This window comes from Megalobrama amblycephala, linkage group LG21 (genome assembly GCF_018812025.1).
Source record: "Megalobrama amblycephala isolate DHTTF-2021 linkage group LG21, ASM1881202v1, whole genome shotgun sequence".
Taxonomy (NCBI): domain Eukaryota; kingdom Metazoa; phylum Chordata; class Actinopteri; order Cypriniformes; family Xenocyprididae; genus Megalobrama; species Megalobrama amblycephala.
This window is the reverse complement of record NC_063064.1, coordinates 7068264-7091330: the sequence shown is the minus strand read 5'-3', so window position 1 is coordinate 7091330 and position 23067 is coordinate 7068264. Positions and strand designations below refer to the sequence as shown.

General features: G+C 37.6%; 1 protein-coding gene across 2 annotated transcripts; it reads left to right on the top strand.

The window, feature by feature from the left end:
* Nucleotides 1-13983: 13983 nt before the first annotated feature.
* On the top strand, nt 13984-21743 carry LOC125257073. Of its 2 annotated transcripts, XM_048173504.1 has the most exons (6): nt 13984-14189; nt 16012-16135; nt 17840-18792; nt 20096-20254; nt 20385-20477; nt 21143-21743. In XM_048173504.1, the coding sequence occupies exons 2-6, from the start codon at nt 16129-16131 to the stop codon at nt 21482-21484; spliced, it is 1554 nt and encodes a 517-aa protein (XP_048029461.1). In that variant the 5' UTR covers nt 13984-14189; nt 16012-16128; the 3' UTR covers nt 21485-21743. The 2 variants fall into 2 exon arrangements, with proteins under 2 accessions (XP_048029461.1, XP_048029462.1); XM_048173505.1 differs by lacking the exons at nt 13984-14189; nt 20096-20254 and having other exon boundaries at nt 14962-16135.
* The last annotated feature ends 1324 nt before the right edge of the window (nt 21744-23067 follow it).

Here is a 23067-nt window from a genome sequence, read left to right as displayed (position 1 = left end):
TTTTACGGCAGTTGGCATCCATAATGTTGCATTACTGCCATCTGCTGGCGCTGGCGCTGGCGCTGGCGCGCGCTCTCTCTCTCTCTCTCTCTCTCTCTCTCTCTCTCTCTCTCTGATTTTATTGGCGGGTCGCAACCAACTTGTTCAGGTGCATTCTTGTTCCAACTTGTATATTTCATCTTGCAAGATCTTCCTTTCTGCATTATATTTTTTGCACCTCATAATGATATGCTCCACATTTTCTGTAACATTACAGTCATCACAATTATCTGATATGCATTTTCCCATTAAAAACAGGGTTGCTTTTAAACCAGTATGTCCAAGTCTTAATCTTGATAAAATCACTTCTTCTCTTCTGAATTTCCCTTTAAAAACCTTAAAACCCAAAACAAAGTTTGTTCCCTAATGGGATTAATGAGGAATTGGTCTTAAAAGATTTCTTATAAAAATATTTTTATACTCTGATACAAAGGTGTACATTCTGTATAGGCTTTTATTTTATTTTTAGCCCTGACGAAGGCCTGTGTGCTGAAATGTGTTGGCAAAATAAAGTTGATACTAAGCTCCAGCCTCACAGTTATTTGTTTTTATTTTTGACCCCTCCGTGCCACAAGTGCTGCTGGTTTTCTTTCTTATACTACGTATTTACCAGTCCATGCACCTTGTTGGTTGTGAAGTTGCACCAGACTAATTATATTACTCCCTTTAAAAACCTTGAAATTAATCGATTTCTGAATATTATAATATTGTCATCCTTTGTTATCTATGTCCCACTTTTTCTGCCATACTTCTCTCACTTTTGTTTTAATTTTAATCTGGCTTACTATCTTAAATGTTTAGTTTAGCACTGTTTTGAAATCAGCCATCACTAAATAAGTTGTTATTTTGGGCGCACCAAAAATATTCTTGTCGCTTTATAATATTAATATTGAACCACTGTACTCACATGAACTGATTTAAATATGTTTTTAGTTTTTAGTATTGGATCTTGAGAGAGGAAATGTCATTGCTGGCTATGGAGGCTTCACCGAGTCATCATATTTCATCAAAAATATCTTAATTTGTGTTCTGAAGATGAATGAAGGTCTTACGGGTGTGGAACGACATGAGGGTGAGTAATAAATGACATTATTTTCATTCTTGGGTGAACTAACCCTTTAAATTCATCCTTCCAGTCCAGTCCTCCTTAGAAAATTAAATAAATATCCCTGTCCTTGATCAGTATTTCCATATGTTACTATATTTTTAACATTATACTCTACTATACCCATTTCCCATAGTTGATTCTTGAATTCTTGCCTTTCTTGCATGATATAAAAATGTGCTCAATTGATTCCTCCTCCTGACATTCATCACATAGTCCTGTCGGGTGTTTTCCTATAACATGAAGAGTTTTGTTTAGCTTGCAATGTTCAATCCTCAGTCTTTTTATTTCCCTTCTTACTTTCCATACCTACCCTATTTTGTATCATGTACAGATGTCTCCCTTTAATTTCATTGTCCCACTGCTGCTGCCATTTTTGCATTATCTTTTTCCACACGAAACTCTTCCCTTCTGATTTTGATAATTTAATTTTTTAAATTTTTTAATTCTTTTGCCAGTCTGTCTACTTTCTCATTTCCCTGGATGCCCACATGCACTGACACCCACATGTATGTAATGTTTTTTTCCCTTGCCTGCTTATTCTTGAGTTAGTAAATAAAATCTCATAAAGTAATTCCTGATGATTTCTAGTTACACCAGACTTTATGCTCATAAGGGTAGATACAGAATCACTACATATTACAATGCTGTCCCAAGTTTGTTCGATCCATTCTAATGCTATTAATATGGCATATAACTCGACTGTGTACACACTTAAACTATCAGATGCTCTTTTGTTTACTCCCACATGATGTCTAGGGATATATACAGCAGATCCCATTGCCTCTGTTTGTAAATCCTTTGATGCATCTGTAAAAATTTGAATACTATCTTTGTGCATATTGTCCACATATCTATAATATTCACTGACTATATCTGTATTCCCACTGCTGCCTTTTATTATTAGAAGCTCCATGTCCACCTTCGTATTTTCCAAAGTCCAGATTGGTTTGTTAACCACACCACAGTACTAGCAAATTCTTTGTCATATATGTCAATTTCTTTTGCTATTAAATCTTCCGTCCAGCCAAAACTTTCCTTTTTTCTCATCTCCTTCTCCCAACTATTTTGCAGCACCTTTTTTGTTGGATGGTTTCCCCCATGCCCTCTTAAATTAATCCAATAGTTGGCTACCAGTTGTTTCCTTCGTAGGCATTTCCTCTGCTTCAACCTGAAGTGCACACGCTGGGGAAGTTCTGATTGCACCTAAACATATTCTTAAAGCTCGTGCCTGCACAACATCCAATTCAGCTAACACAGATTTTGCTGCTGACCCGTACACAGTACAACCATAATCTAATTTTGACCATATTAGTGCAATATAAATATATTTCAGAGCTGAAAACTTGCCCCCCATTCCAATCCTGCAAGACATCTCATTACATTAAACACTTTTTTGCATCTATACACTATGTACTTCATAAGTTCCCTCCATGTTAGTTTTGTGTCAAAATATACTCCCAGGAATCTAAAATGGTTCCATACATTTTCACCTGGCATTCTTTAGCCTTCTTTTTATTTGTAATGATCATTACTTTTGTTTTTTCCAATGAGAACTTAAATCCCTATTTTGTTCCCCACTCTTTAACTTGATTAATTCCCTTTTCTTATTAATAAATTATTAATTTCTTGCTCTCTTCCATATAGCTCCATCATCCGCAAGGATCTCCCCATATCCACTGGAAGCTATATATCATTAATCATGATGGCAAATAAAATTGGGCTAATTACACTAATTACTCTGTCAAAAGAAATGAAACACAAAAACAAGAAAAGTGACAGATTTTTGAAATCTTATGATGCCTCTGATGCATAATGTTTCATCTGTATGTGTTTATGTTATTTTTATTTATTTATTTACTTTCCTTTCTCTTATTTGTTTGTGGAACTTTACATGAAGGTTTTATGTAATTTCATTCCTGTAGAGCAGGGGTTCCCAAACTTTTCAGCCCATGACCCCCAAAATAATGATGCCAGTGACTCGCGACCCCCACTATCTTCGGAGGTGGTTAAAGTATGCAAACGTTGTGTGCAATTGCGGTGCGTGTTTTTTTCCGTGCCCATATTAACGAATTAGAGTGTCAGCACACGGCTGCAGTCCAGCAGCGCGTTCCACAAGCGCACCGTGCAACGATCATTTAAGGCAGATTTATACTTTTACGTCAACTGTACACCATAACTACGGCGTAGGCTGTGTGTAGCATGCGTAGCCTACGCCGTAGCCTGACTTGCACCTCTTCAAAAATGTAACAACGCGTCAAGTCTGATTTATACTTCTGCGTCTGACTACGCCGGAGCCTCTGCGCCATATGCTATGCGTCTGTTTTCATTTATGCTTCTGTGTCGTTGTCCGCATCGACGTGCATGCAGACCACTAGGAGGCAGTCTTGAGGATCAAGGTTAAAGCCGAAGAAGCAGCAGCTCGTCATGTACGTTGTCAGCGGCAAATAGGTAACGACTTTTGTTGCAGTTTGACTGCTTGTGTCCCCTGAAACAGACCGTTTTTCATTCCTATGGAAGTTGAAAGTGCTCGCTCTTCTCCGATTGCTCCATGGCAGTTTTTTGACCCCGAGGGAGGGGTTCTAGCAGACGAATCACAGCGCTTGTTGTGCTCCGCATAGAATTTACGCGTTGTTACATTTTTGAAGAGGTGCACGTCAGGCTACGTCGTAGGCTACGCGTGCTACACACGGCTACGGAGTACACTCGACGCAGAAGTATAAATCAGCCTTAAATTCTATGCGGACCGCAAGCGCTATGATTGGTCTGCTAGAACCCCACCCTCGGGTCTAAAAACTGGCGCGGAGCAATCGGAGAAGAGCGGGCACTTTCAGGGGACACATACCATAGACATATAATAAACACTAGACGCCCTATTGGCCGCTTTGGACTGTTGCTGCGATACGTCAACGAGTCCGCCATATTGTGCGGGGCAAGACTGCGCTGTTAACAAACACAAGTAAACGGACGAGCTGCGGTTTTTCTGGATAAAAACAAAAATAACGTTTACATTTATCATCCAATTTCAGTGGTTTATAATGTACGTGGTGTACAAAAAGTACTTTACTTAATATCTCTAAAGTTAGACATATAAAATATTTATTTTAATTATGAAATAGTCAAAGCTCAGGCTTGTCATGTATTTTTGGCTGCTTTATTCTTGCATAAGAATTGTGAAAACGCCCATACTGAGATATAATTTCATTTTCACATTAAATTAAATAAAGTTTTCTTATTGTAAAAAATGGGTTTTCTGTCTTTAAACGCAATTTTAGCTTTTCTTGAGCTTAGAATTGACCACCATTGATAAAATTAAACAAATCATCAAATACAAATCACACAGTCTGCTTTCTGTATTTTTATAGCACTAAAATGATACAGATAGATACTCCAAAAACATACAACAACAAAGATAACTGATGGATCCTTTATGGTAATACATATGATATGGTACAACTACAGTGCAATGCAAATAAAGAAATTGAGAATAGTAAATAGTTTGTTATACACTATAAGAAATAGTTTAGCAAATAAAATAGTAATGAATAGAACATTTATAAAATAGTATAAGTACAATAATATAATATCATAATAATATATTGATAATAGCATATAGTATAATAATACTATAATAGCAATAGAATGTAGTATCATTTACAGAATATAGACAATAATATAACATCATAACTATAGCCTAATAGATTGATAATAATAGTATTTGTATAATAATAATCGCAAATACAATGTAATATCAATTGCAGAATAGCATTGACAATAATAAAAATAGTAAATTAAATAGTGACTAGTACAACAATAATATAGTATTGGTATAATAATAACAACAACAAAAGGCTATATATTTTCCAACAGTCTCTTGGAAATGGTGAGAACAGTGCACTGACAGGCTCTCCTCAGCTTTCCTTTGAGGCTTGTGTAGCCCTGGTTGCAATGGGCTGAAAAAGAAATAAAAATATAAACAAGTCACCATTTAATGGCAAACTTTTAAATAATGTAGATGAGTCGGGAAACTTCCCTTCTAGCTACTTCCCACTGTCTCCTCAACTCGTTGTCTTTGTGAAACCTTAAATGTGTGAAAAGCTAGCCCACTAACTAATGTTACAGTAAGGGTTAGATTAAGATTAACAAAATATCAGTCACCTAGCCGTAACGAGTACTTGTCATTAAAGTCGGTTTTAATAAAATAGAGATGCATATTTAAACTTTAGTTTATAAAATAACATAAGCTAAAACTATATTAGAAACTTTCACAGCTAATTAGTGACTATTTTAGTCTGACTGACTCCAGTGGCCAACTACTATCAATTTCCTATATATAATGACCAAATACAACCAGAAACAAATGTTCAGTCTTACCTGTGAAAGGTTATTCCCCGAGACCGGTTTTCAATTGTGCAGCGATTTGTACAGCCCCAAGTAGGGCTGCACGATTAATCGCATGCTTTTGTCATGCGTGTCTCATCAGTAAAGCCGGTTCTGTGATTAGCGGTAAATGTCCATCACCTGCTTTCAAATGGAGCGGCACTTAATATACAGAGCCGTAGTTCGCGGACAAGCTACGCAATATCGCGTTCGTAATCGAAAGCGATTCATCTGCGATTATATGAACACGATATTGCGTAGCTTGTCCGCGAACTACGGCTCTGTATATTAAGTGCCGCTCCATTTGAAAGCAGGTGATGGACATTTACCGCTAATCACAGAACCGGCTTAATCGTGCAGCCCTAGCCCCAAGCAGCACACGAAGCAGGCATTTTTCTCAATTCCAGTTATGAGCGTTATGGGAACGTTGCCCCGCACAACATGGCGGCGCCGTTGACGTACGGTCCAGCGGCCAATGGGGCGTCTAGTGTTTATTATAATGTCTATGACACATACAGTCAAACTGCAACAAAAGTCGTTGCCGCTTCTAGTTGTAAGCTTCTCTGACAACCTACATGACGAGCTGCTTCTTCGGCTTTACCTTGATCCTCAACATGACCGCGTACACTGCCTCCTAGTGGTCTGCATGCACGTCGATGCGGACAACGACGCAGAAGTATAAATGAAAACAGACGCATAGCCTACGGTGCAGAGGCTCCGGCGTAGGTCAGAAGCAGAAGTATAAATCAGCCTTTACGTACAGTCTATTTTTGCGCTGCACCGCGCTGAATTAAAACGATAGCACATGTTCGCATTAAAATAAACATGTATTGACGTGAAAAACTAGTAATTTCGCCATAGGTGCATATAATTTAAAGTCTCTGTTACACAGTCACCATGGCCTTTTTGCCTCAGGTAAAGCAAGGAAACGGGCACATTTCGGGCACATTTAGCATTTAGGTGAACAAGGAGACAAAAGCATGCGTTTTCTTCGTGAAGGTGGAAAATAAAGTTCTTTATGACCTGATTTAAGATTTAAGCCCCGGATACTTCGGGTATACGTAATTTTCGTCATGCGGAGGGCTCGCGGCTCGCGGCTGGCCGCACACCCAGTCCGCGCGGACAGTGTGCGTGCAACAGCGCATGCATAAGCAGGAAAGAAGAGTCCACTAGGTGGCAATACACACAGTACTGAGCACAATGTGTAGTCATCGAAGAAGAGTGTATAAAACAAGCGGCAACCTCCCCCTTTCTCTCGGCCGTTTCTCAATATGCATACTTGTCTGTACTTGTGCTCTCGTGGACTTGTGAAACGTCATCAGTCGCTGTCCAAGTACTGTTCCAATTCAAAGTTCGCATCTAGCCAAGTTCAGTTCAAATCCCCGGATGTGTTCTTGATCTGCCCCTTTTATCAAGGATGCATCGAGAGGTGACTTGTGCAGACTTGAGACAGCCAGGTATCCCAGAATGCATCTCGCACTAACCAGCAAGCGTCAATAGTAAAGGAGAAACCCCGCATAATTTAAACATATTACTGTTTTTATGTCATGATATGTAGTTTTAAGAGTTTTTCAGGCGAGAATGTGTTGGTTTAAAGCTCAAATTTGTGTTTTATTGATACAGATTGCGCCTTTCTGACAATTTGATCTGACGTTGTCGGAGTTGTGAGATCCAGGCGATCACCGGACGCTCAGCGCTCATGTAGCCAGCCGAGAGCAGCTTATCTCGGCTTGTCCTTCTGACGTTTGCCGCTGGCTCCGTTTTGGCTGAGGGCAACGTGACGTTTGTTCATAACTTTATATATGGCTATTTAACTTTTGTATCCTACTAAAGCGCTGATTTTGTACGCTTGACTGAATTGTTTGCTTTATTTCTTATTGTATATTCTTACCTTTTATAATGGCTATTATTGATCATTAAAACTGACATAAAACAAAGAGACATGGTTTTGTTTTATGTTATATATATGTTTCATTTTATTACAGTGAAGTTAATCAGAGTAAGCACAAATAGTATTACATTTAATATTTTTGAAATATATACGAAAAGAGGCAGGGTTGTTTAATATTTCGTTTTGTTATAAATATATGCACATTGCAGATAATCAATCACTCGTTGCCTGAGACTATTAATATGTTTTTGTTTGTTTTTTTTAAATAAACCGGAAAGAGGCAGAGTGGTGTTTTATAACAAATTTCGTTTTATTGTTGGCTAAAATATACATAAAGAGATAACCGGAGAAGCCAGAGCGAGCTGAGTGACGTTATCAAGTACGCTGCTGTTCCATTTGCAGAATCACCGGACTTGTGTTCTCCCGTCCACGGGAGCTCGTTCTCCTGAGTCGAACTTGCCAAGTCCTAACTACCAAGGATGCGAGTCCGAAGTTTGCAAACTTGGTTTTGAGAAACGGCCTCTCGTGAAGCCAATACGGAAGTAACTTAAACTGCGATTCATCGACTGGCCGCTAGGGACAGGCTCCAAAAGAGAGCAGAATCTCATAGAGTCCCATGTTAAATTGGCCAAGTTTATAGCAGAAAAAAACATGTTTACAAGTTGGTTCAAATTGTGGTTTTGGTCTATACTGCTATTTTTGCCCTTCATGACAACTCTGAGGGGGGTGAATTTTTTATAACTTATCCGTTTAAATTATATTAAGCCTTAAAGTTCTGCATAATTAAGGGCGTGGTCACTTGAGTGACAGGTATATTGCGCTGCTGTCTGTGAGCCGTCATGTTACCTCAGCTGCAGCTGAATTTGGCATCTCAGCCGTATTTGTGCTCGATTATTTTATACAATTATAAAATATGGCTTGCTGCATAATATTCGAGACTGATGTGTGTCTGTGTAGATGTGCATGCATGGGGAAGAGACACAGAACACACGTTGTTGGATCGTGGCATTGGCTGAAAGTTTTGGTTGTGAGATTTACTGCAATGACAATGGCGGGAGGATATCAAAATCCGACAGCACTGCTTGGATATTATAACTAAAACTGCTGCACTATTTTGAAAAAAATATACTTTGGACACAGGCTCATTTGTTTGTTAGATACGATCGCTGCTCAGATTGCATCCTTTCTTGAAGAACGATGACAGAGAGCAGATCATTCAGAAGAAATGTGACATGTTTTTTTGTTTTGCAATGGACATTCATATTTTACCCAAGTGCCACGGATTGGATTCATCTCGCGATCTCTATTTCATTATAAAGGTATGAAGTCCCATTTGATTTTCCATGTTGTTATTTGCACAACCAACACTACTGGTGTTGGAGCATCTATATCTTAAAAAACACCGTAGATTGACAGTAAACTTTTAGAACGTTCTGATGATAAAACTTATCTTCATTAATATTTTAGATCGTATCTTAGATAGATATATAGCTCCTTTGCTGCTAACATGGTCACGTCGAGCTAGGCAGGCGTGGTTTCAGCAACCAGTCATATCAGCTCAAACCACCTCCCCGCCTCTTTGCCCATTTTCAGTTATCCGGGAGTGACGTGCTGTGACGCGCAGCTAAGATGGCCGCGGCCTCATTTAGGCGTCAAAACCTGGTCAAAACTGCTGTTCAGAACTCTATGGGTGACGTCACGGACGCTACGTCCATATTTTTTTACAGTCTATGGTATAAAACGGTGATTCAAAAATAAGACGAGTAAATTCAAAAGCATGCTTTTCTCCATCGTTTTTTATTCCTGTTGTCTTGGTGCATCTTCTGAACTATGCTAATGGTGCATGCACAATTTTTCTTCTCCGATCCTGCCCAGCGAATATCCGGTTGATGACACGATCGATGTTTGGTAACAAGTATAGAAAAAATTGCACTGCACATGTGTCGAAATCGGTAGTATAGGCCTACTTTGAAAGATGCGTGGACGTTGTCTTTTTTGGTCGATACCAGCATTTAATTTCGACAAAAATAATATTTAAAGCTTAAAGAATTACCATCTTTGTGTTTTAATTATTATGATTCACTATCAAATTCGTTTGTCTAAGGGTGTTTCTACTATATATATATATATATATATATATATATATCTCATTACTACTCTTTGATGAATTCCCTCTTTTAATCCTTTACCTAATATCCAATTTATATAATTTTTTCCCCTTAGTATTACCTTTTATGTTCTCTATCATTTCAGTTCTCTCTATATTATATATTTCCTACATTTTAATATTTCATGTTCAACTGCTTCTATATTACCCTACAAAAAGGCATATTTACCTGTACTATGTTTACCTATTCTGGTGCATTTAGTCCTGTGTCCAAATTGTAATCTTAATAAAATTTGTAAAAATTTCTTTGATGAATTTTGATAAAATCTTCCTGTATCAGCTGTCCCACTTCTTCTGCCATTCTTTTTGAATATTTAATTTGATGACTGAGTTAATTTCTTTGCTAACTCTTCTGCTACTTTGTAAAATTTGACATCTATTTTCTTTTTTTTTTCTTTTTTTAGAGATTTTAATGTCATATATGTTTTCTAATTACATTGTCTTCTCTAATGGATTGATGTAATATTAAATGGTTAATTCACCCAAAAATGAAAATTCTGTCATTAATTACTCACCCTCATGTCATTCCACACCTGTAAGACCTTTGTTCATCTTCAGAACGCAAATTAAGATATTTTTGATGAAATCTGATGGCTCAGTGAGGCCTCTATTGCTAGCAAGATCATTTCCTTTTTCAATGCCCAGAAAGCTACTAAAAATATTTAAAACAGTTCATGTGAGTACACTTAAGTGTTCTTAAAGGGTCATGAAACCCCAAAAAACTTTTTTTTGAGATGTAAACAGGTATTTATAGGCTGCACATCATTGAAAACACTAAAAAGGTACTCATTAATGTTATTCGTAAGTGAAAAATAGTTATTTTTTCATTTTTCAGAGCGATTTCTGTCTTCCGGTTTGAAAAGCTGAGTTGGAGCAACGTCACAAAATCTGCTGTCATTGTGTACTTTCGACCCAAGTATGGGCTGTTCGAACATGCTGACGTCGACTGTTTTGAGCGATTCTCGACATATATATTCATGACATAAAATAAGGCTCATTTAATCCAATCACGGCGCTGTAGTATGCATAAAATATAATTTAGTTATAATCTGTTCACAGTGCGATTCAGGGGAATCTGGTGGGGAGAAGTCTTCCACTTCCAGACAGCTCTCAAAACCGCTGTAACTGCTGCTGTCGGTATCGCTATCCATGTCACCTGTGTCTGTGTGTGTGCATTGCCGGTTTGCAAATTTGCTCATTTTAATGCGCCTAATGACGCTCCCCTATTTATGCAAACCATTCCCTCTTTCCACACAATACAATACCCATCCCACCTTTTCACAGTCGACCACGCCCCTTTTTGGAAGCCTTTTCAAATCGAAGGTGTGAAAAAACACTGCTGCAGCAGGGGGGTTTCATGACCCTTTAATATTGTTTTGGGAGTCTCCTGTTTACATGCATGCAAGGTCAAAAAACACTTTCATTTTCTCATAATATACATTTAATTTCACCTCAGTTTGTAAGCGATTTGTTAGAAACAGTTCAAAGAATCAGTCTCTCTAAATCTCTCCTTACCTTGCAGCTTACATTGTTCTGATTGGCCTCTGATTGTGATTGGTCTACTGCACGCACTGTGCGCCCATTGCCATCACTGAATGACAGCGATCAATTCGCATCAATTACACATGCAACGGACTATATAAAAGAAAATACACTAACAAGAAGCGATACTCAATAGAACGTTCCATTGCAACACTGGCGCCCAGCAGCGGTCATGCGTTTCCGCCATTTTGGGGTGACTGATTTTCAGCTGCTTTGTTAAAACAAAATGTGCATTAAAGCTGAAATCCAACCTGAATGATGACAACACAGAATAAAATACTATCATTAGTGATCATCAAATCCTTTTTACAGTTTATTTTACACACTTCATGTTTAAGTCTTCCACTTTTTTCACAAAACCTTTGCTCTCTCAACCCAGTCAGTTTGGGTTAAAATTCTTTGACGTTCAAGTATTAGCATTATAAACACTGAATTATTACCAACATATGAAATTAAATTAAGTAAATGCATCAGAAAAATTGGAAATGTTGAACAATAAATATAGGAACATAACAGCTTGAATTTTGCAGTGTTGTCTAATGTCCATTAAAGCAAAAGTGTCCAAAAGTGTGAATTATGTGATAACGGACACAGTTATGCATCATGTTTTATAAGATCATTTTGTTTGTAGCGTGATCCATTAAAACGTACAATATATATTTCAATTCAGACCTAGTGATATATTATTAGTATTACTCCACTAGGTCTGAAATTATTATTAATTATTATTTACTATTAATAAATGTGTAAAGTTGCATAAAATGGAAATACTCAATAAAGTAGGCTAACTACGTTACCTCTGATTTGGCAGTGAAATTTGCCCAAAAAATATCAAAGTGTCGCCTCTTGGGTTCTAAGCTCTTTGATAACACCGGACTTGTGTGTGTAGCGGTGCATTCCAAACGAGATATATCGCCCTCCGAAGGGCGCTTCAGAGTGAAAAATCATGGCCGCCATATTGAAAGATCGTTCCAAACCGAAGTGCTCAAAACTGGCCACTTCAAAGGGCCCTTTGGAATTAAGGATTTTAAAGGGTACAACTGATGGACACTTTGGGCCCCCATGATCCTTTGCACAGGGAAGTTGTTTGACATCACAGAATAGGTACAGGAGGTTAGAAATTCGATTTTCCTTATAAATGTATAGTATTTTTCTATACTAATGTAATATTTATATGAGTTAGATTTGGTGCATTATTATGGTCAAAATGACATTGTACTTCAACCTAAATACTTTACAGCTACCTTTATCAGTCCATTCAAATGTTTCTAATACATAGACTCAATATACAATAGCCTATGGTGCGATAAACCAAAAATAAATAAATGAATAACGTTAAATAAAAGGCGCAGCTTGCACAATCTACCCTTCCTTGATTGTCTCGTTAAGATGACACTTAAAAATAGTTTTTTTGACCCCTACACCCTTCATCCCTTCAAAGCTCTCATTCCGGAGGGTAAACCCTTTGAAGGGATTATGGCATAGGGATGAGCCCTTCTGAATGGAATGCAGGGTTGGTGACGTGTGCGGTGGACCAAACCACTGTGAACCAAGAGAAAGGTGAACTTAAAACGTCTGTTTGCGTTTGTATTGTTTTACTACTTACACAATTATTTTACGTATATATCTTTTATTTACAATACTTATCATAGTTTTTAATTTATTTTTTTTTGGGGGGGGGAGTCATTTTACTCCGGACTGCTTCACAAACAAGGGTCAATTCAATGCTGGATTTGCACAAAAGATTAACATGACGGCACATGCTAGTCGATGAGTTGATGAGTCCACAGCAACTACATAAATTTATCCACTAACCGCTCAGAAACATCCAGTTTCATTCTAAAAGTTGTAACTTCTTCCTGAGTCTCTCCATCAGTGTCGACTCCGGTTTGAACAATGTAAGGCTGAATTAGGAATTAGAATTTTTACTTGATTACATTTTAAAATTAACTAAATTGTTAATCTACTAAATTGTAACCTCTTCAGTCAAAAATGACTGAAAAATCTTTTTTTTCAAAAATTTTGCTTCATCGAAATCAGATGATACTTAGTGACAGAGTCGCATTCGCTATGTGAACACACACACACACACACACACACACAAATCGAGGACATGATTCGGACATGTTAAAGCACTAAAAACACTTGGCTCCTTTGCAGTCAAAAATGACAGACAAAGGAAATGAATGGGAGATTAAAAAAAAATTGAAAAATCAGAGAACCTTTTGGTGGTACAAAACAGCCACTGCACAATAAAATCCACAAAGTTAAATCAACTCTGCTCAGAGTACATAAGTAATTGCTGAATCTACTTAAGAAAAACTTGTAAAATTAACTGATTTTGGAAAATTTGTTGATTTAACTTGATTAGGCTGTGTAGTGTGAACTTTTAGGTGGATGCTAGTTAAACTAAGCAAATTTAGTACATAGTACTTAAGAATGTTGAGTGTGTTGTACTAAATGCATGTTCATTGTCGAAAATGTCTGCGTTCTGATAATTATATATATATATATATATATATTTCCTTTGTGAACCTCTTTTTATTCCTTCTCGGAAATAAAATAACTGGGAAACCACTATGATTTAAGCTTATTGGCAAGGCCATAATCAGCTGCTGCTGCTTCACAATCCATCATATTTGTATTAAAAGAGCTTGATATATTGAGCGGATAGAGTTAGAGGCGGCGCCATGACGCCATGACGGTGCGTCATCGACAGTGTTGTTAGGGGAGGGGCTATGCTCGGGGGTCCAAGTGCGTCATCAGACCCCCGTTTTAGCTCCGCCCAAAAAATCCTGAGCAGAGACTTGGTGAAAAACTGTTTAACGCTCTAACTTCACAATTAAGTATTACACAATTCACAGTATTTGTAATGTGTTTCAGCAATACATTTGTAACATTTATAAAGTGTTTAGAAAGAATTCTCAGAATTGACTTTACAGGGACTTACAGGCAATGCAGCGGCGCCCGCGCATGCGCAATGTTGCGGTACACAGGATTTTGAAGACGACGACGAAGAAGAAACTTCAGTTCGCCTCGTGCTCTGGATGTGGCGGCACAACTAGGTATGCTCATGGTGATGGCCTATTTATAAACTAACGTTAAAAAATTAACTTAAATAGATTTTAATTTGCTCATTGTGTGCAAAGAGGAAAAGACAAAAAGGCACACTGATGCAGGATAGTTTTATGTCGAATGAGACCGTTTGAGATCAGTTGGCTTATTAGCTAGGTTGCAAACATCGGTTTTTACTGAACAGTGGTTTCATGTACAGTTTGTAAGTTATTTTAATCGGTTGTAAGTACGTGGTTTATCATTTTTGATAAGTAAAAACCCGTGTAGCCAATACTAAACGAACATTCTAGAACGTTCGATGCTCACGTGTCGTTCACATGGAAATCGCATGCAATCACAATGCATGAATTAAGATAGCTTCATTAACACTCAATTATTACCCTATTTTGTCTTTTTATTTTGCGTCTGTAGACTTGAATTCATGCATTGGAAGTGCAAGTTCTGCTTGTTTTCGTGTGAAAAGAGGGCTCAGCTCTTAAAACATTACAGATTAAAACATGGAAGCTACACTCGAAGTACTCCGATTCCATGTCTCTACACTGGATTGTCTGTGCTCATTCAAATCATTTAATGCACTAAAGGTGCACTTAACAAAAAATCATTCACATCAGGCACATGGTAGCCAATCCAGTCCATGTGATAACATCCCTTTGATATTTCACTGCCCACTTTGCAGTTTTGAGGAGCCCTGCACAGTCATTTTTTTTTTTTCTCATTTGCGGCAGCATCTCAAAAATCATGAAACTGTGCTGTGTCCATACAACAATTGCAATTTTGAGACCAATGTCTACTCTACATTTAATTCCCATAAATGTAGAGAGCATGGAGCGCTTGATCAAAGGCAGTTGAAATCTGGCATTCTCTTGCACGTTTCTACTCACAGTGTAGATAATGTGCAACAAGAAGAGCCTTTGAGCCCTGATCCTGTAGATGAACATGTGGAGGAAAGTTATATAGAGAGTGAAAACCTTGATGCATTGCATCATCAATTGGAACATAATTTAGCCTCTCTTTTTCTCAAAATGCAGGCAATTTTGCATGTTTCTGATTTGGCTGCGCAAGAAATAATTCAACAAATAAATCAAATTTTACTTTTTTCAGAGCCCCTTGTCTATCATGCTGTTCAGCAAATTCTTCTTGAACATGGACTGAGTGGCTGTGATTCACTAGTGAGAAAAATAGTAAATGCCGTAAAAGACAGTAACCCAATCTTGACTATGACTAAAGATGGTGAGCCTCTTTCCACAATAAGTAGAAGAGCATCATATTTTCAGAGTGAATTTCCGATTGTCGTGCCAATTGAATACAAGCTTGATTCACAGTCAGTCTCTTATGTGCCAGTTCTGCAAATGTTGCAGAAACTTCTAAATAGGGCTGACATTCTTAATAGGGTCCTTTGCAATGATCGATCCGTTAATGAATTCAAGACTTACAGAGATGGCACTCACTATCAAGAAAATGACTTTTTCAACACTGAGACCTTCAGGATTGTCCTGGGTCTTTATGTTGATGAATTTGAGCTTGCCAATCCTCTTGGCACTTCCCGAAAAAAACACAAAATGTTCGCTCTCTATTGGGTTCTAGCCAACCTACCCTCAAAAGATCGTTCATCACTTCAGTCAATTCAGCTAGCAATTTTATGCAGAGCTAGTGCAGTTAAACAACATGGTTACACAGACATCTTGCGCCCATTTGTTCAGGACCTTGAAACTCTTGAAAAGCATGGTGTATACATTGAACAGTTAGGAGACTCTGTGAAAGGAAGTGTGCTTTTTGTGTCTTCTGATAATTTAGGTGCTCATTCCTTTGCAGGACTACAGGAGAGTTTCACTGTTGAACACCCATGTCGGTTCTGCTTTGCAAGCAGATCTGAAATCCAGGAGAAGGAGGTCCGGTCAGGAGCATTTGAACTGCGAACCAAGCAGGAGCATGACAGGCAAGTGGCTGAAGTGCTACACGATGCAACTTTGGTAAAGCAGTATGGTGTGAAAGGTGGCTGTGTTTTAACTGAACGGTTAGAACATTTTCACACAGTTGGTGGTTTTCCACCTGACATAATGCACGACCTTATGGAGGGTGTCATCCCTACTGAAATGTCGTTGTGCATTAATGATTTGATCTCAAGGAAATTCATCTCTCTTGAATCCCTGAATCAAGCTATCAAGCAGTTTCCTTACAAATTCTCAGACAAAGTTGATCAGCCTCAAATCATCCCAGGTACATTTGCCTCAAAACGTACAATTGGGGGTAATGCCCATGAGAATTGGGCACTTATCAGGCTTCTGCCCCTCATGGTTGGCTTTGATATCCCTGAAAATGATAAAACATGGGAAATTGTGTTGCTTCTGAAAGATATTTTAGAAATGGCATTGGCTTTCAAGTTCACTGAGGATTCTCTTGATTTTCTTGACGCAAAGATCGCAGAACACAGGCATTTACTTCTAACAGTCTTTCCCCATTTCACATTGCGCCCTAAACACCACTACATTGAGCACTATCCGCAGCTCATAAGAATGTATGGACCACTAAGACATATGTGGACGATGCGATTTGAGGGAAAACATAAATTCTTCAAGCAGGTAATCCGTGACACCAAAAATTTCAAAAATGTTCCCCAAACTTTGGCTGTTCGCCATCAAAGACTGCTGGCTTACTACATTGACTCCCCCTCCTTTCTTAAGCCATCCATAGAGACAGAGAAGGTGATGGGTACTTTGATTTCAGCTTTCCCTGAGAACATTCAGGAATTCCTGAGACAAACATATTCAGTTCAGAACACTGTCCTCACAGCATCATCTGTGAGCATTGATGGAATCAAGTATAATCCAGATATGGTTGTATCTGTTGGTACTTGTTCAGGCCTACCTGATTTCAAACAGATTTTCAAAATTCTTGTCATCAGCAGTGATTTTCTGTTTGTGTGTAACGATTTGACATGTTGGTACATTGAGCACCTACGTTCTTTTGAACTGTGCAGTCATGTGCTATCACTGTCAATTATCAAACCCTCAGATTTGAATGACCCGTTTCCTTTGCCAGCCTATACACTTCGGGGCAGGACCTATGTTACTCTCAAACATTACATCATTTGCTAAATGAATGACAATTCAGGTTTTAAAGGGACTTCAGAAATTCAAAAAATTATCATTTACTCATTCTTATTCAGAAGACAAAAAGGCTTATTTTTGAAAAGATTTCTGACTGCTCTTGTCTTTACTATGTCAGAAGATAGGTATTGCTTCTCAAGCTTCAGGAGGACGCAAAAACATATGTCATTCAACTTCAGGTGTTCAAATAGTAGATTAATGGGTTTGTTGAGAAACAAACTAAAATGTAATTCATCATTTTCTTTAAACTGTCACATCCTGCATGCACTATTGAGAGAGCAGCAGTTAAATGCTTTTATTCAAGATTTATATACAGTAGAATTGATTAGATATTGAAGTTTATTTTTCAACAAACCCATTCATATGCTTTAAATTCTTAGACTGTATGGCACAAGTCACATGAAATTGTTAATGCCTTTGTGTAAAGTGTATTTAAATTAGGATGAGTGAAATTTTCCAAATCATATTTGCATTTTTGGATTGAGATGTCACTTTAATTTAAGAAAACTAACTCAATTCTTTAACCTTTGTAGAGAGACCAAATATGGAGACAAGGACCATACTCCGAGTTATAGTTTGTGACAACGACATCAGAAAAATCGTACTTCCTTTGAAACCACAGACAGTTGACTCACTGTTGGAACAACTTGAAGAAAAGCTGGGACTTCAGTACAAGTTCACACTTCAGTTTGAGGATCCAGACTTCAACAATTCCCTTGTGAATCTTACCGACATTGCTGATTTGCCAGATAAACCCACACTGAAGATTGTCTCACTTGTGACGACACCAACCCCTAGCACAGCTGACACTGAAATCCTGTCTGTGGCTTCTGATGATCCATGTCATAGTCTACGTACTGCATGGCCAGAAACTTTCGAGATCCCTAATTTTCCTGTTGATGTTGAATACAGATTACGTCAGGGAAATCTACAGTACATGCGAGATCAAACATATCTACAATTGTCAGGAGAGCTTAAGCATGAGATTCTTGAAAAACTCTCTGAGACAATATACAGTTACAAAGCTTACCCAAATAAGGAAGATTTCGAGGCTGTTGCTGCTGCTTTGATAAAAAAACATCCCTGCCTTACCCAGCCTGGCTCATCTAAGGGGTGGAATGGGTGGTATGATAGCCTTAGATGGAAAATGGGTAATTACCGCTCAAAACTGCGTCGAGCTGGATGTTTGGAGGTATCCATAAATGGTGGAAAAAGAAGAGGACAGCAGCCTCAGAGAAACGTCAAAAGACCCAAGAGGTTTGAAATAAATTTCCTACCGAATTTCCCTGATGGTGAAGATGAAGCCAGCATGGAATCCAAAAGGAAAGAGATGGTGGAAGAGATGAAGAAACGTCGTCTTAATTCTGCACTGATAGCCCAGAACATGAATTCTACTTTTGCCTTGCGTAGAAAGGAATTGATAGAGAAGGAGCCTGCAGTGAAGAACACGGTGGAAAGGTGGCCAGCCCTCTTCACAAATGGTCAGGTGAGTAAATATTCTTGTTTGTTGGTTACATATATCATTTCATCTTGAACATTTTCTAAGCAAATTGATCATTAACCACTTTTCAGATTGATGTTTAAAGGGATAGTTCACCCAAAAATGAAAATTAGCCCATGAGTTACTCACCCTCAAGTCATCCTAGGTGTATATGACATTCTTCTTTCAGACGAATACAATCTGAGTTATATTAAAAAAGTTCAGGCTAATCCATGCATTGTAATGGCAGTAATAGTTGCTCTGTTTCTGAAGTCTATAAAAAGTGCATCTGTCTGTCAAATAACGTGCTCCTTGCGGCTCTGGGGTGTTGATAAAGGCCTTCTGAAGAGAATCGATGCATTTGTGGAAGAAAAATATCCATATTTAAAACTTAATCAAGTAAAGCCTCGGCCGACCGCCTTCTGTATTCAATTTAGGGAAAAAGTGTTGAAAGTGCCTCTGTCGATCGAAAGACAAATGCGACCAGGTCCGCTCGTCATGACATAACGTACGCATGTTGAATTGCGAGAAGGAACTTTCACCTCTTTTCCACAGAAGGCGATCGGCTGGAACTTTACTTTATAAAGTTTTAAATATGGATATTTTTCTTACACAAACGCATCAATTCGCTTCAGAAGGCCTTTATTAACACCCCAGAGCCGCGAGGATCACATTATTTGATGGACAGATGCACTTTTTTTTTATGGACTTCAAAAACAGAGCAACTATTACTGCTATAATAATGCTTGGATTAGCCTGGACTAGGGCTGGGCGATATATCGCATGCAATTATCACGCGCATTTCGTCAGTAAAGCCGGTTCCCTGATTACTGTTAAATCGCCATCACCTGCTTTCAAATGGAGTGGCATTTAATAGACAGAGCCGTAGTTCACTGATAAGCTACGCAATATCGTGTTCATTATCGAAGGCGATTCATCTGCGATAATGAACGCGATATTGCGTAGCTTATCAGTGAACTACGGCTCTGTCTATTAAATGCCGCTCCATTTGAAAGCAGGTGATGGTGATTTAGCAGTAATCAGGGAACCGGCTTTACTGACGAAATGCGCGTGACAATCGCATGCGATATATCGCCCAGCCCTAGCCTGGACTTTTTTAATATAATTCAGATTGTATTCGTCTGAAAGAAGAATGTCATATACACCTAGGATGACTTGAGGGTGAGTAACTCATGGGCTAATTTTCATTTTTGGGTGAACTATCCCTTTAATTCATTCTTGCACATTTCAGTGAGAAGTGATGGCTTAATGTCAGTTTGTCCCTTTTTTTTCTTTTCTTTTTTTTTAGATTCTTGCCGAATTTAATCGTATATCTGACAAAAACCTGCAAACCGAATTCTTTCAAGAACTGGACCGATTCACTCAACGTTTCATCGATATGTTCAGGGCTAAAGGAGGAGACATTGGCTCCAAACTTAAGAAGATTCTGCACCAGATTGACAATGATGTAAGTTCCTCAGACACATCACAATTCATTTTCGATAGTAAAAACAATTGTTGCTTTTGCTGTTGTTGTCTAATCTGTGTTTTGTTTGTGTCATGAGCGCTAATAAATATTAATGTTCATAACTTTGCAGAAATCCAACGTCAATGCGAGACGAACAGCCGTTCTTCATGGCCTACCACTCCTCCTCGGAGAAGACCCCACCGATTTTTACAAGACATGCTTTGTAAGTAATTTTTTTCTGTGATGTGATTCTTTTTAACAGGCATACTGTTCTTCAAATTGTTTTGAGATCTGGCAAGAAGAGTTATGAAGGGGAAAAAACAGTCAGGTCACTGAAACAAAGAAAGGGATAGAGAAAAGAAAGTTAAAGATAAATTAAGAACTCATAAGAAAAAAGACAGATGAAAGAGAAACAATTGTAAGAGACAATAGACGGGAGGTTGGAAATTTAGACGGGTAGGAAGAATAAAGGAAAGACAACAGATGAAGTCAGTAAGGAGGTAAGAAAAGAAATATAAATGACAGAAAGGAGGTTAGATAGAATAAAAAAATCTAATATTTAATTGATTTTAAAAATTCAATCAATGATGTATTTTGATACCTTTTCAAATAACAAATTATCAGATTTAGAATAGGTTTTAATTACAGGTTTTTATAGGTTATATAGGTTTTTATAGCTGGCCTTCAGTTTGATTTAATTTATTTTCTTGCAGTGGTTCGAATGTCATTCCTCCATGCATCCACTGATGTGTCCTGTTTGAAAAGGCCTTAGACATAAAACAGTGTTGTTAATTTAGTTTTACATTTAAATGCAAGTATGTGCTTTTAAAAGACGTTTTGTGGCTTACATTGACCTAATTTTTTGTTATATGCTATTCCTGTTTTTAGGACTGTGATAGCAATGAAGACATGCTCGACACGGCAATCGGTATCATGACAGTGATTCCCGAGGACTCTCCAACTGTGCCCTACTCCTTGCATCTTGATGCCACAACAACGGCAATCATTTTGGAAGGTACAGTGGTTGTGGATAACCTTGAAAATGTTCCACAAGCAATGTGTCTGCTCTTTGGGCTAATTTATGCTCTAAACTTAGAGTATCCAGCAGCACTGAAAAGCACATTTGATTTCCTACAGAGAGTGATTTTGTCCCTTGGCCACAAGTCACTGAAACCTAAAATCCAATCACTAAAAAAATCGCCTAATGCAGTAATGTTTTTTCATGGTTAACCATTACTGAGTTGAGTTTGAATAGATCTATGCCTTTTAAGAACTCAAATTGTTCAGTGCTACTGTTTTACAGATACTTGTTTTTCCAAAAAATGTTTTAGAATAGTTTTATTAGAAGATAACTTTTAAAGAGAACTGTATTAGAAAATTTGTTCTATACTAAACTCTATACCTGTACTTAACAGACTGTTAAGTGTTTGCAAGATTTGCTTTTGACCACTTTGTAAACATGTAAAAGACAAAGAAACATTGCACCTTTTATTGTAAGTTAACTCTACAAAGTAGTAGTTAGTAGTGTTAAGTCAAAAATTATGACCTAATTTGCTTGAAAATTGAGGCAATCAGTTTCCACAGTCAACTTATTACTTTTTACAGTGTATAGTCCCTCTCTAAATAGTCTTAAAGTAACACTGAAGTAGAGTTAAAGTTAATGAGATAATCAAGCAATTAATAAGGCAGTGACTGAAGTCAGTTTTCGTCCTTGTGTTTCTTTTCTTCATTGTTTTTGCTTGTTAACAGCAGGTGTTCATCACTAATGCACAATAATCACTTAATTAATAGTTTAATTATCTCATTACAGGGTTCCCACTCGTCCTGGAAAACCTGGAAAATTGATGACAAATTTTCCAGTCCTGGAAAACACATGGAGAATTAGAGAAAATGTAAAATGTCCTGGAAAATCTTGTTGTTGTCCTGGAAAATTATTTTTTAAAAAGTTCTTGGGTTTTTCTTTAGTCAAGAACAAAGACTTTATCACTGGCCCAAAACAATCACCATTAGTTGCAGAAAGTGTGATGTTCAGGAATGCTGAGTTCTGACACATGGGAGTAGTATTTTCAGTGATGATGTTTAGTCTTGTGTTGACACTTGCAGCAGTTACCTAATGTTATTAACTTCTCAAATGCATGCAGCGAATGTTAACTGGTAAGCAGCTACCTAATTCAGTAAGTACCTAATTCAAAAATTATTAAATGCTCATGAGAAGGATGCAATACTAATGCAATAATAGAAACTGCAAAGTTAAAGCATGACCATTGGACAGTGAAATGCTCATTGGGTCAGCAGTGTCAGACAAAAACAGGTGGAAAAGAAAAGACACATGTTAACTGCAAAATAATTAAGAATTAAGGTGAAGAATTAAGTTTGAAGTTTTTAAGTTTCATTGACTTTGTCTTTGACTAATATTTTTATTTTCAAATAGTAAAACAAAACATTAAAATAGTTCCAATGATTGACACTGGCAACTTTGTCATAATGTATGATTAAGAGTTCATATGAAAAACTGATTTTATAGTTAAGTCATGGCAATAAACTATGGAATCTTGTTTCTGCCACTGAATAATAAGTAAAAAAGGTAGCCTAATTGTAACTTTTTATCTCACAATTCAAAATTTTTATGTTTACATAATTTTGATTAAAAAAAAAAAAAGTTAGAATTACGAGAAAAAAGTCAGAATTGCGAGTATATATCATGCAAACCTGACCTTTTTTCTCGGAATTTAGACTTTTTCTGGCATTTGAGAGTTTATGTCTTGCAATTCTTTTCTTCTTAGAATTGTGAGGTATAAACTAGTTTATATCAC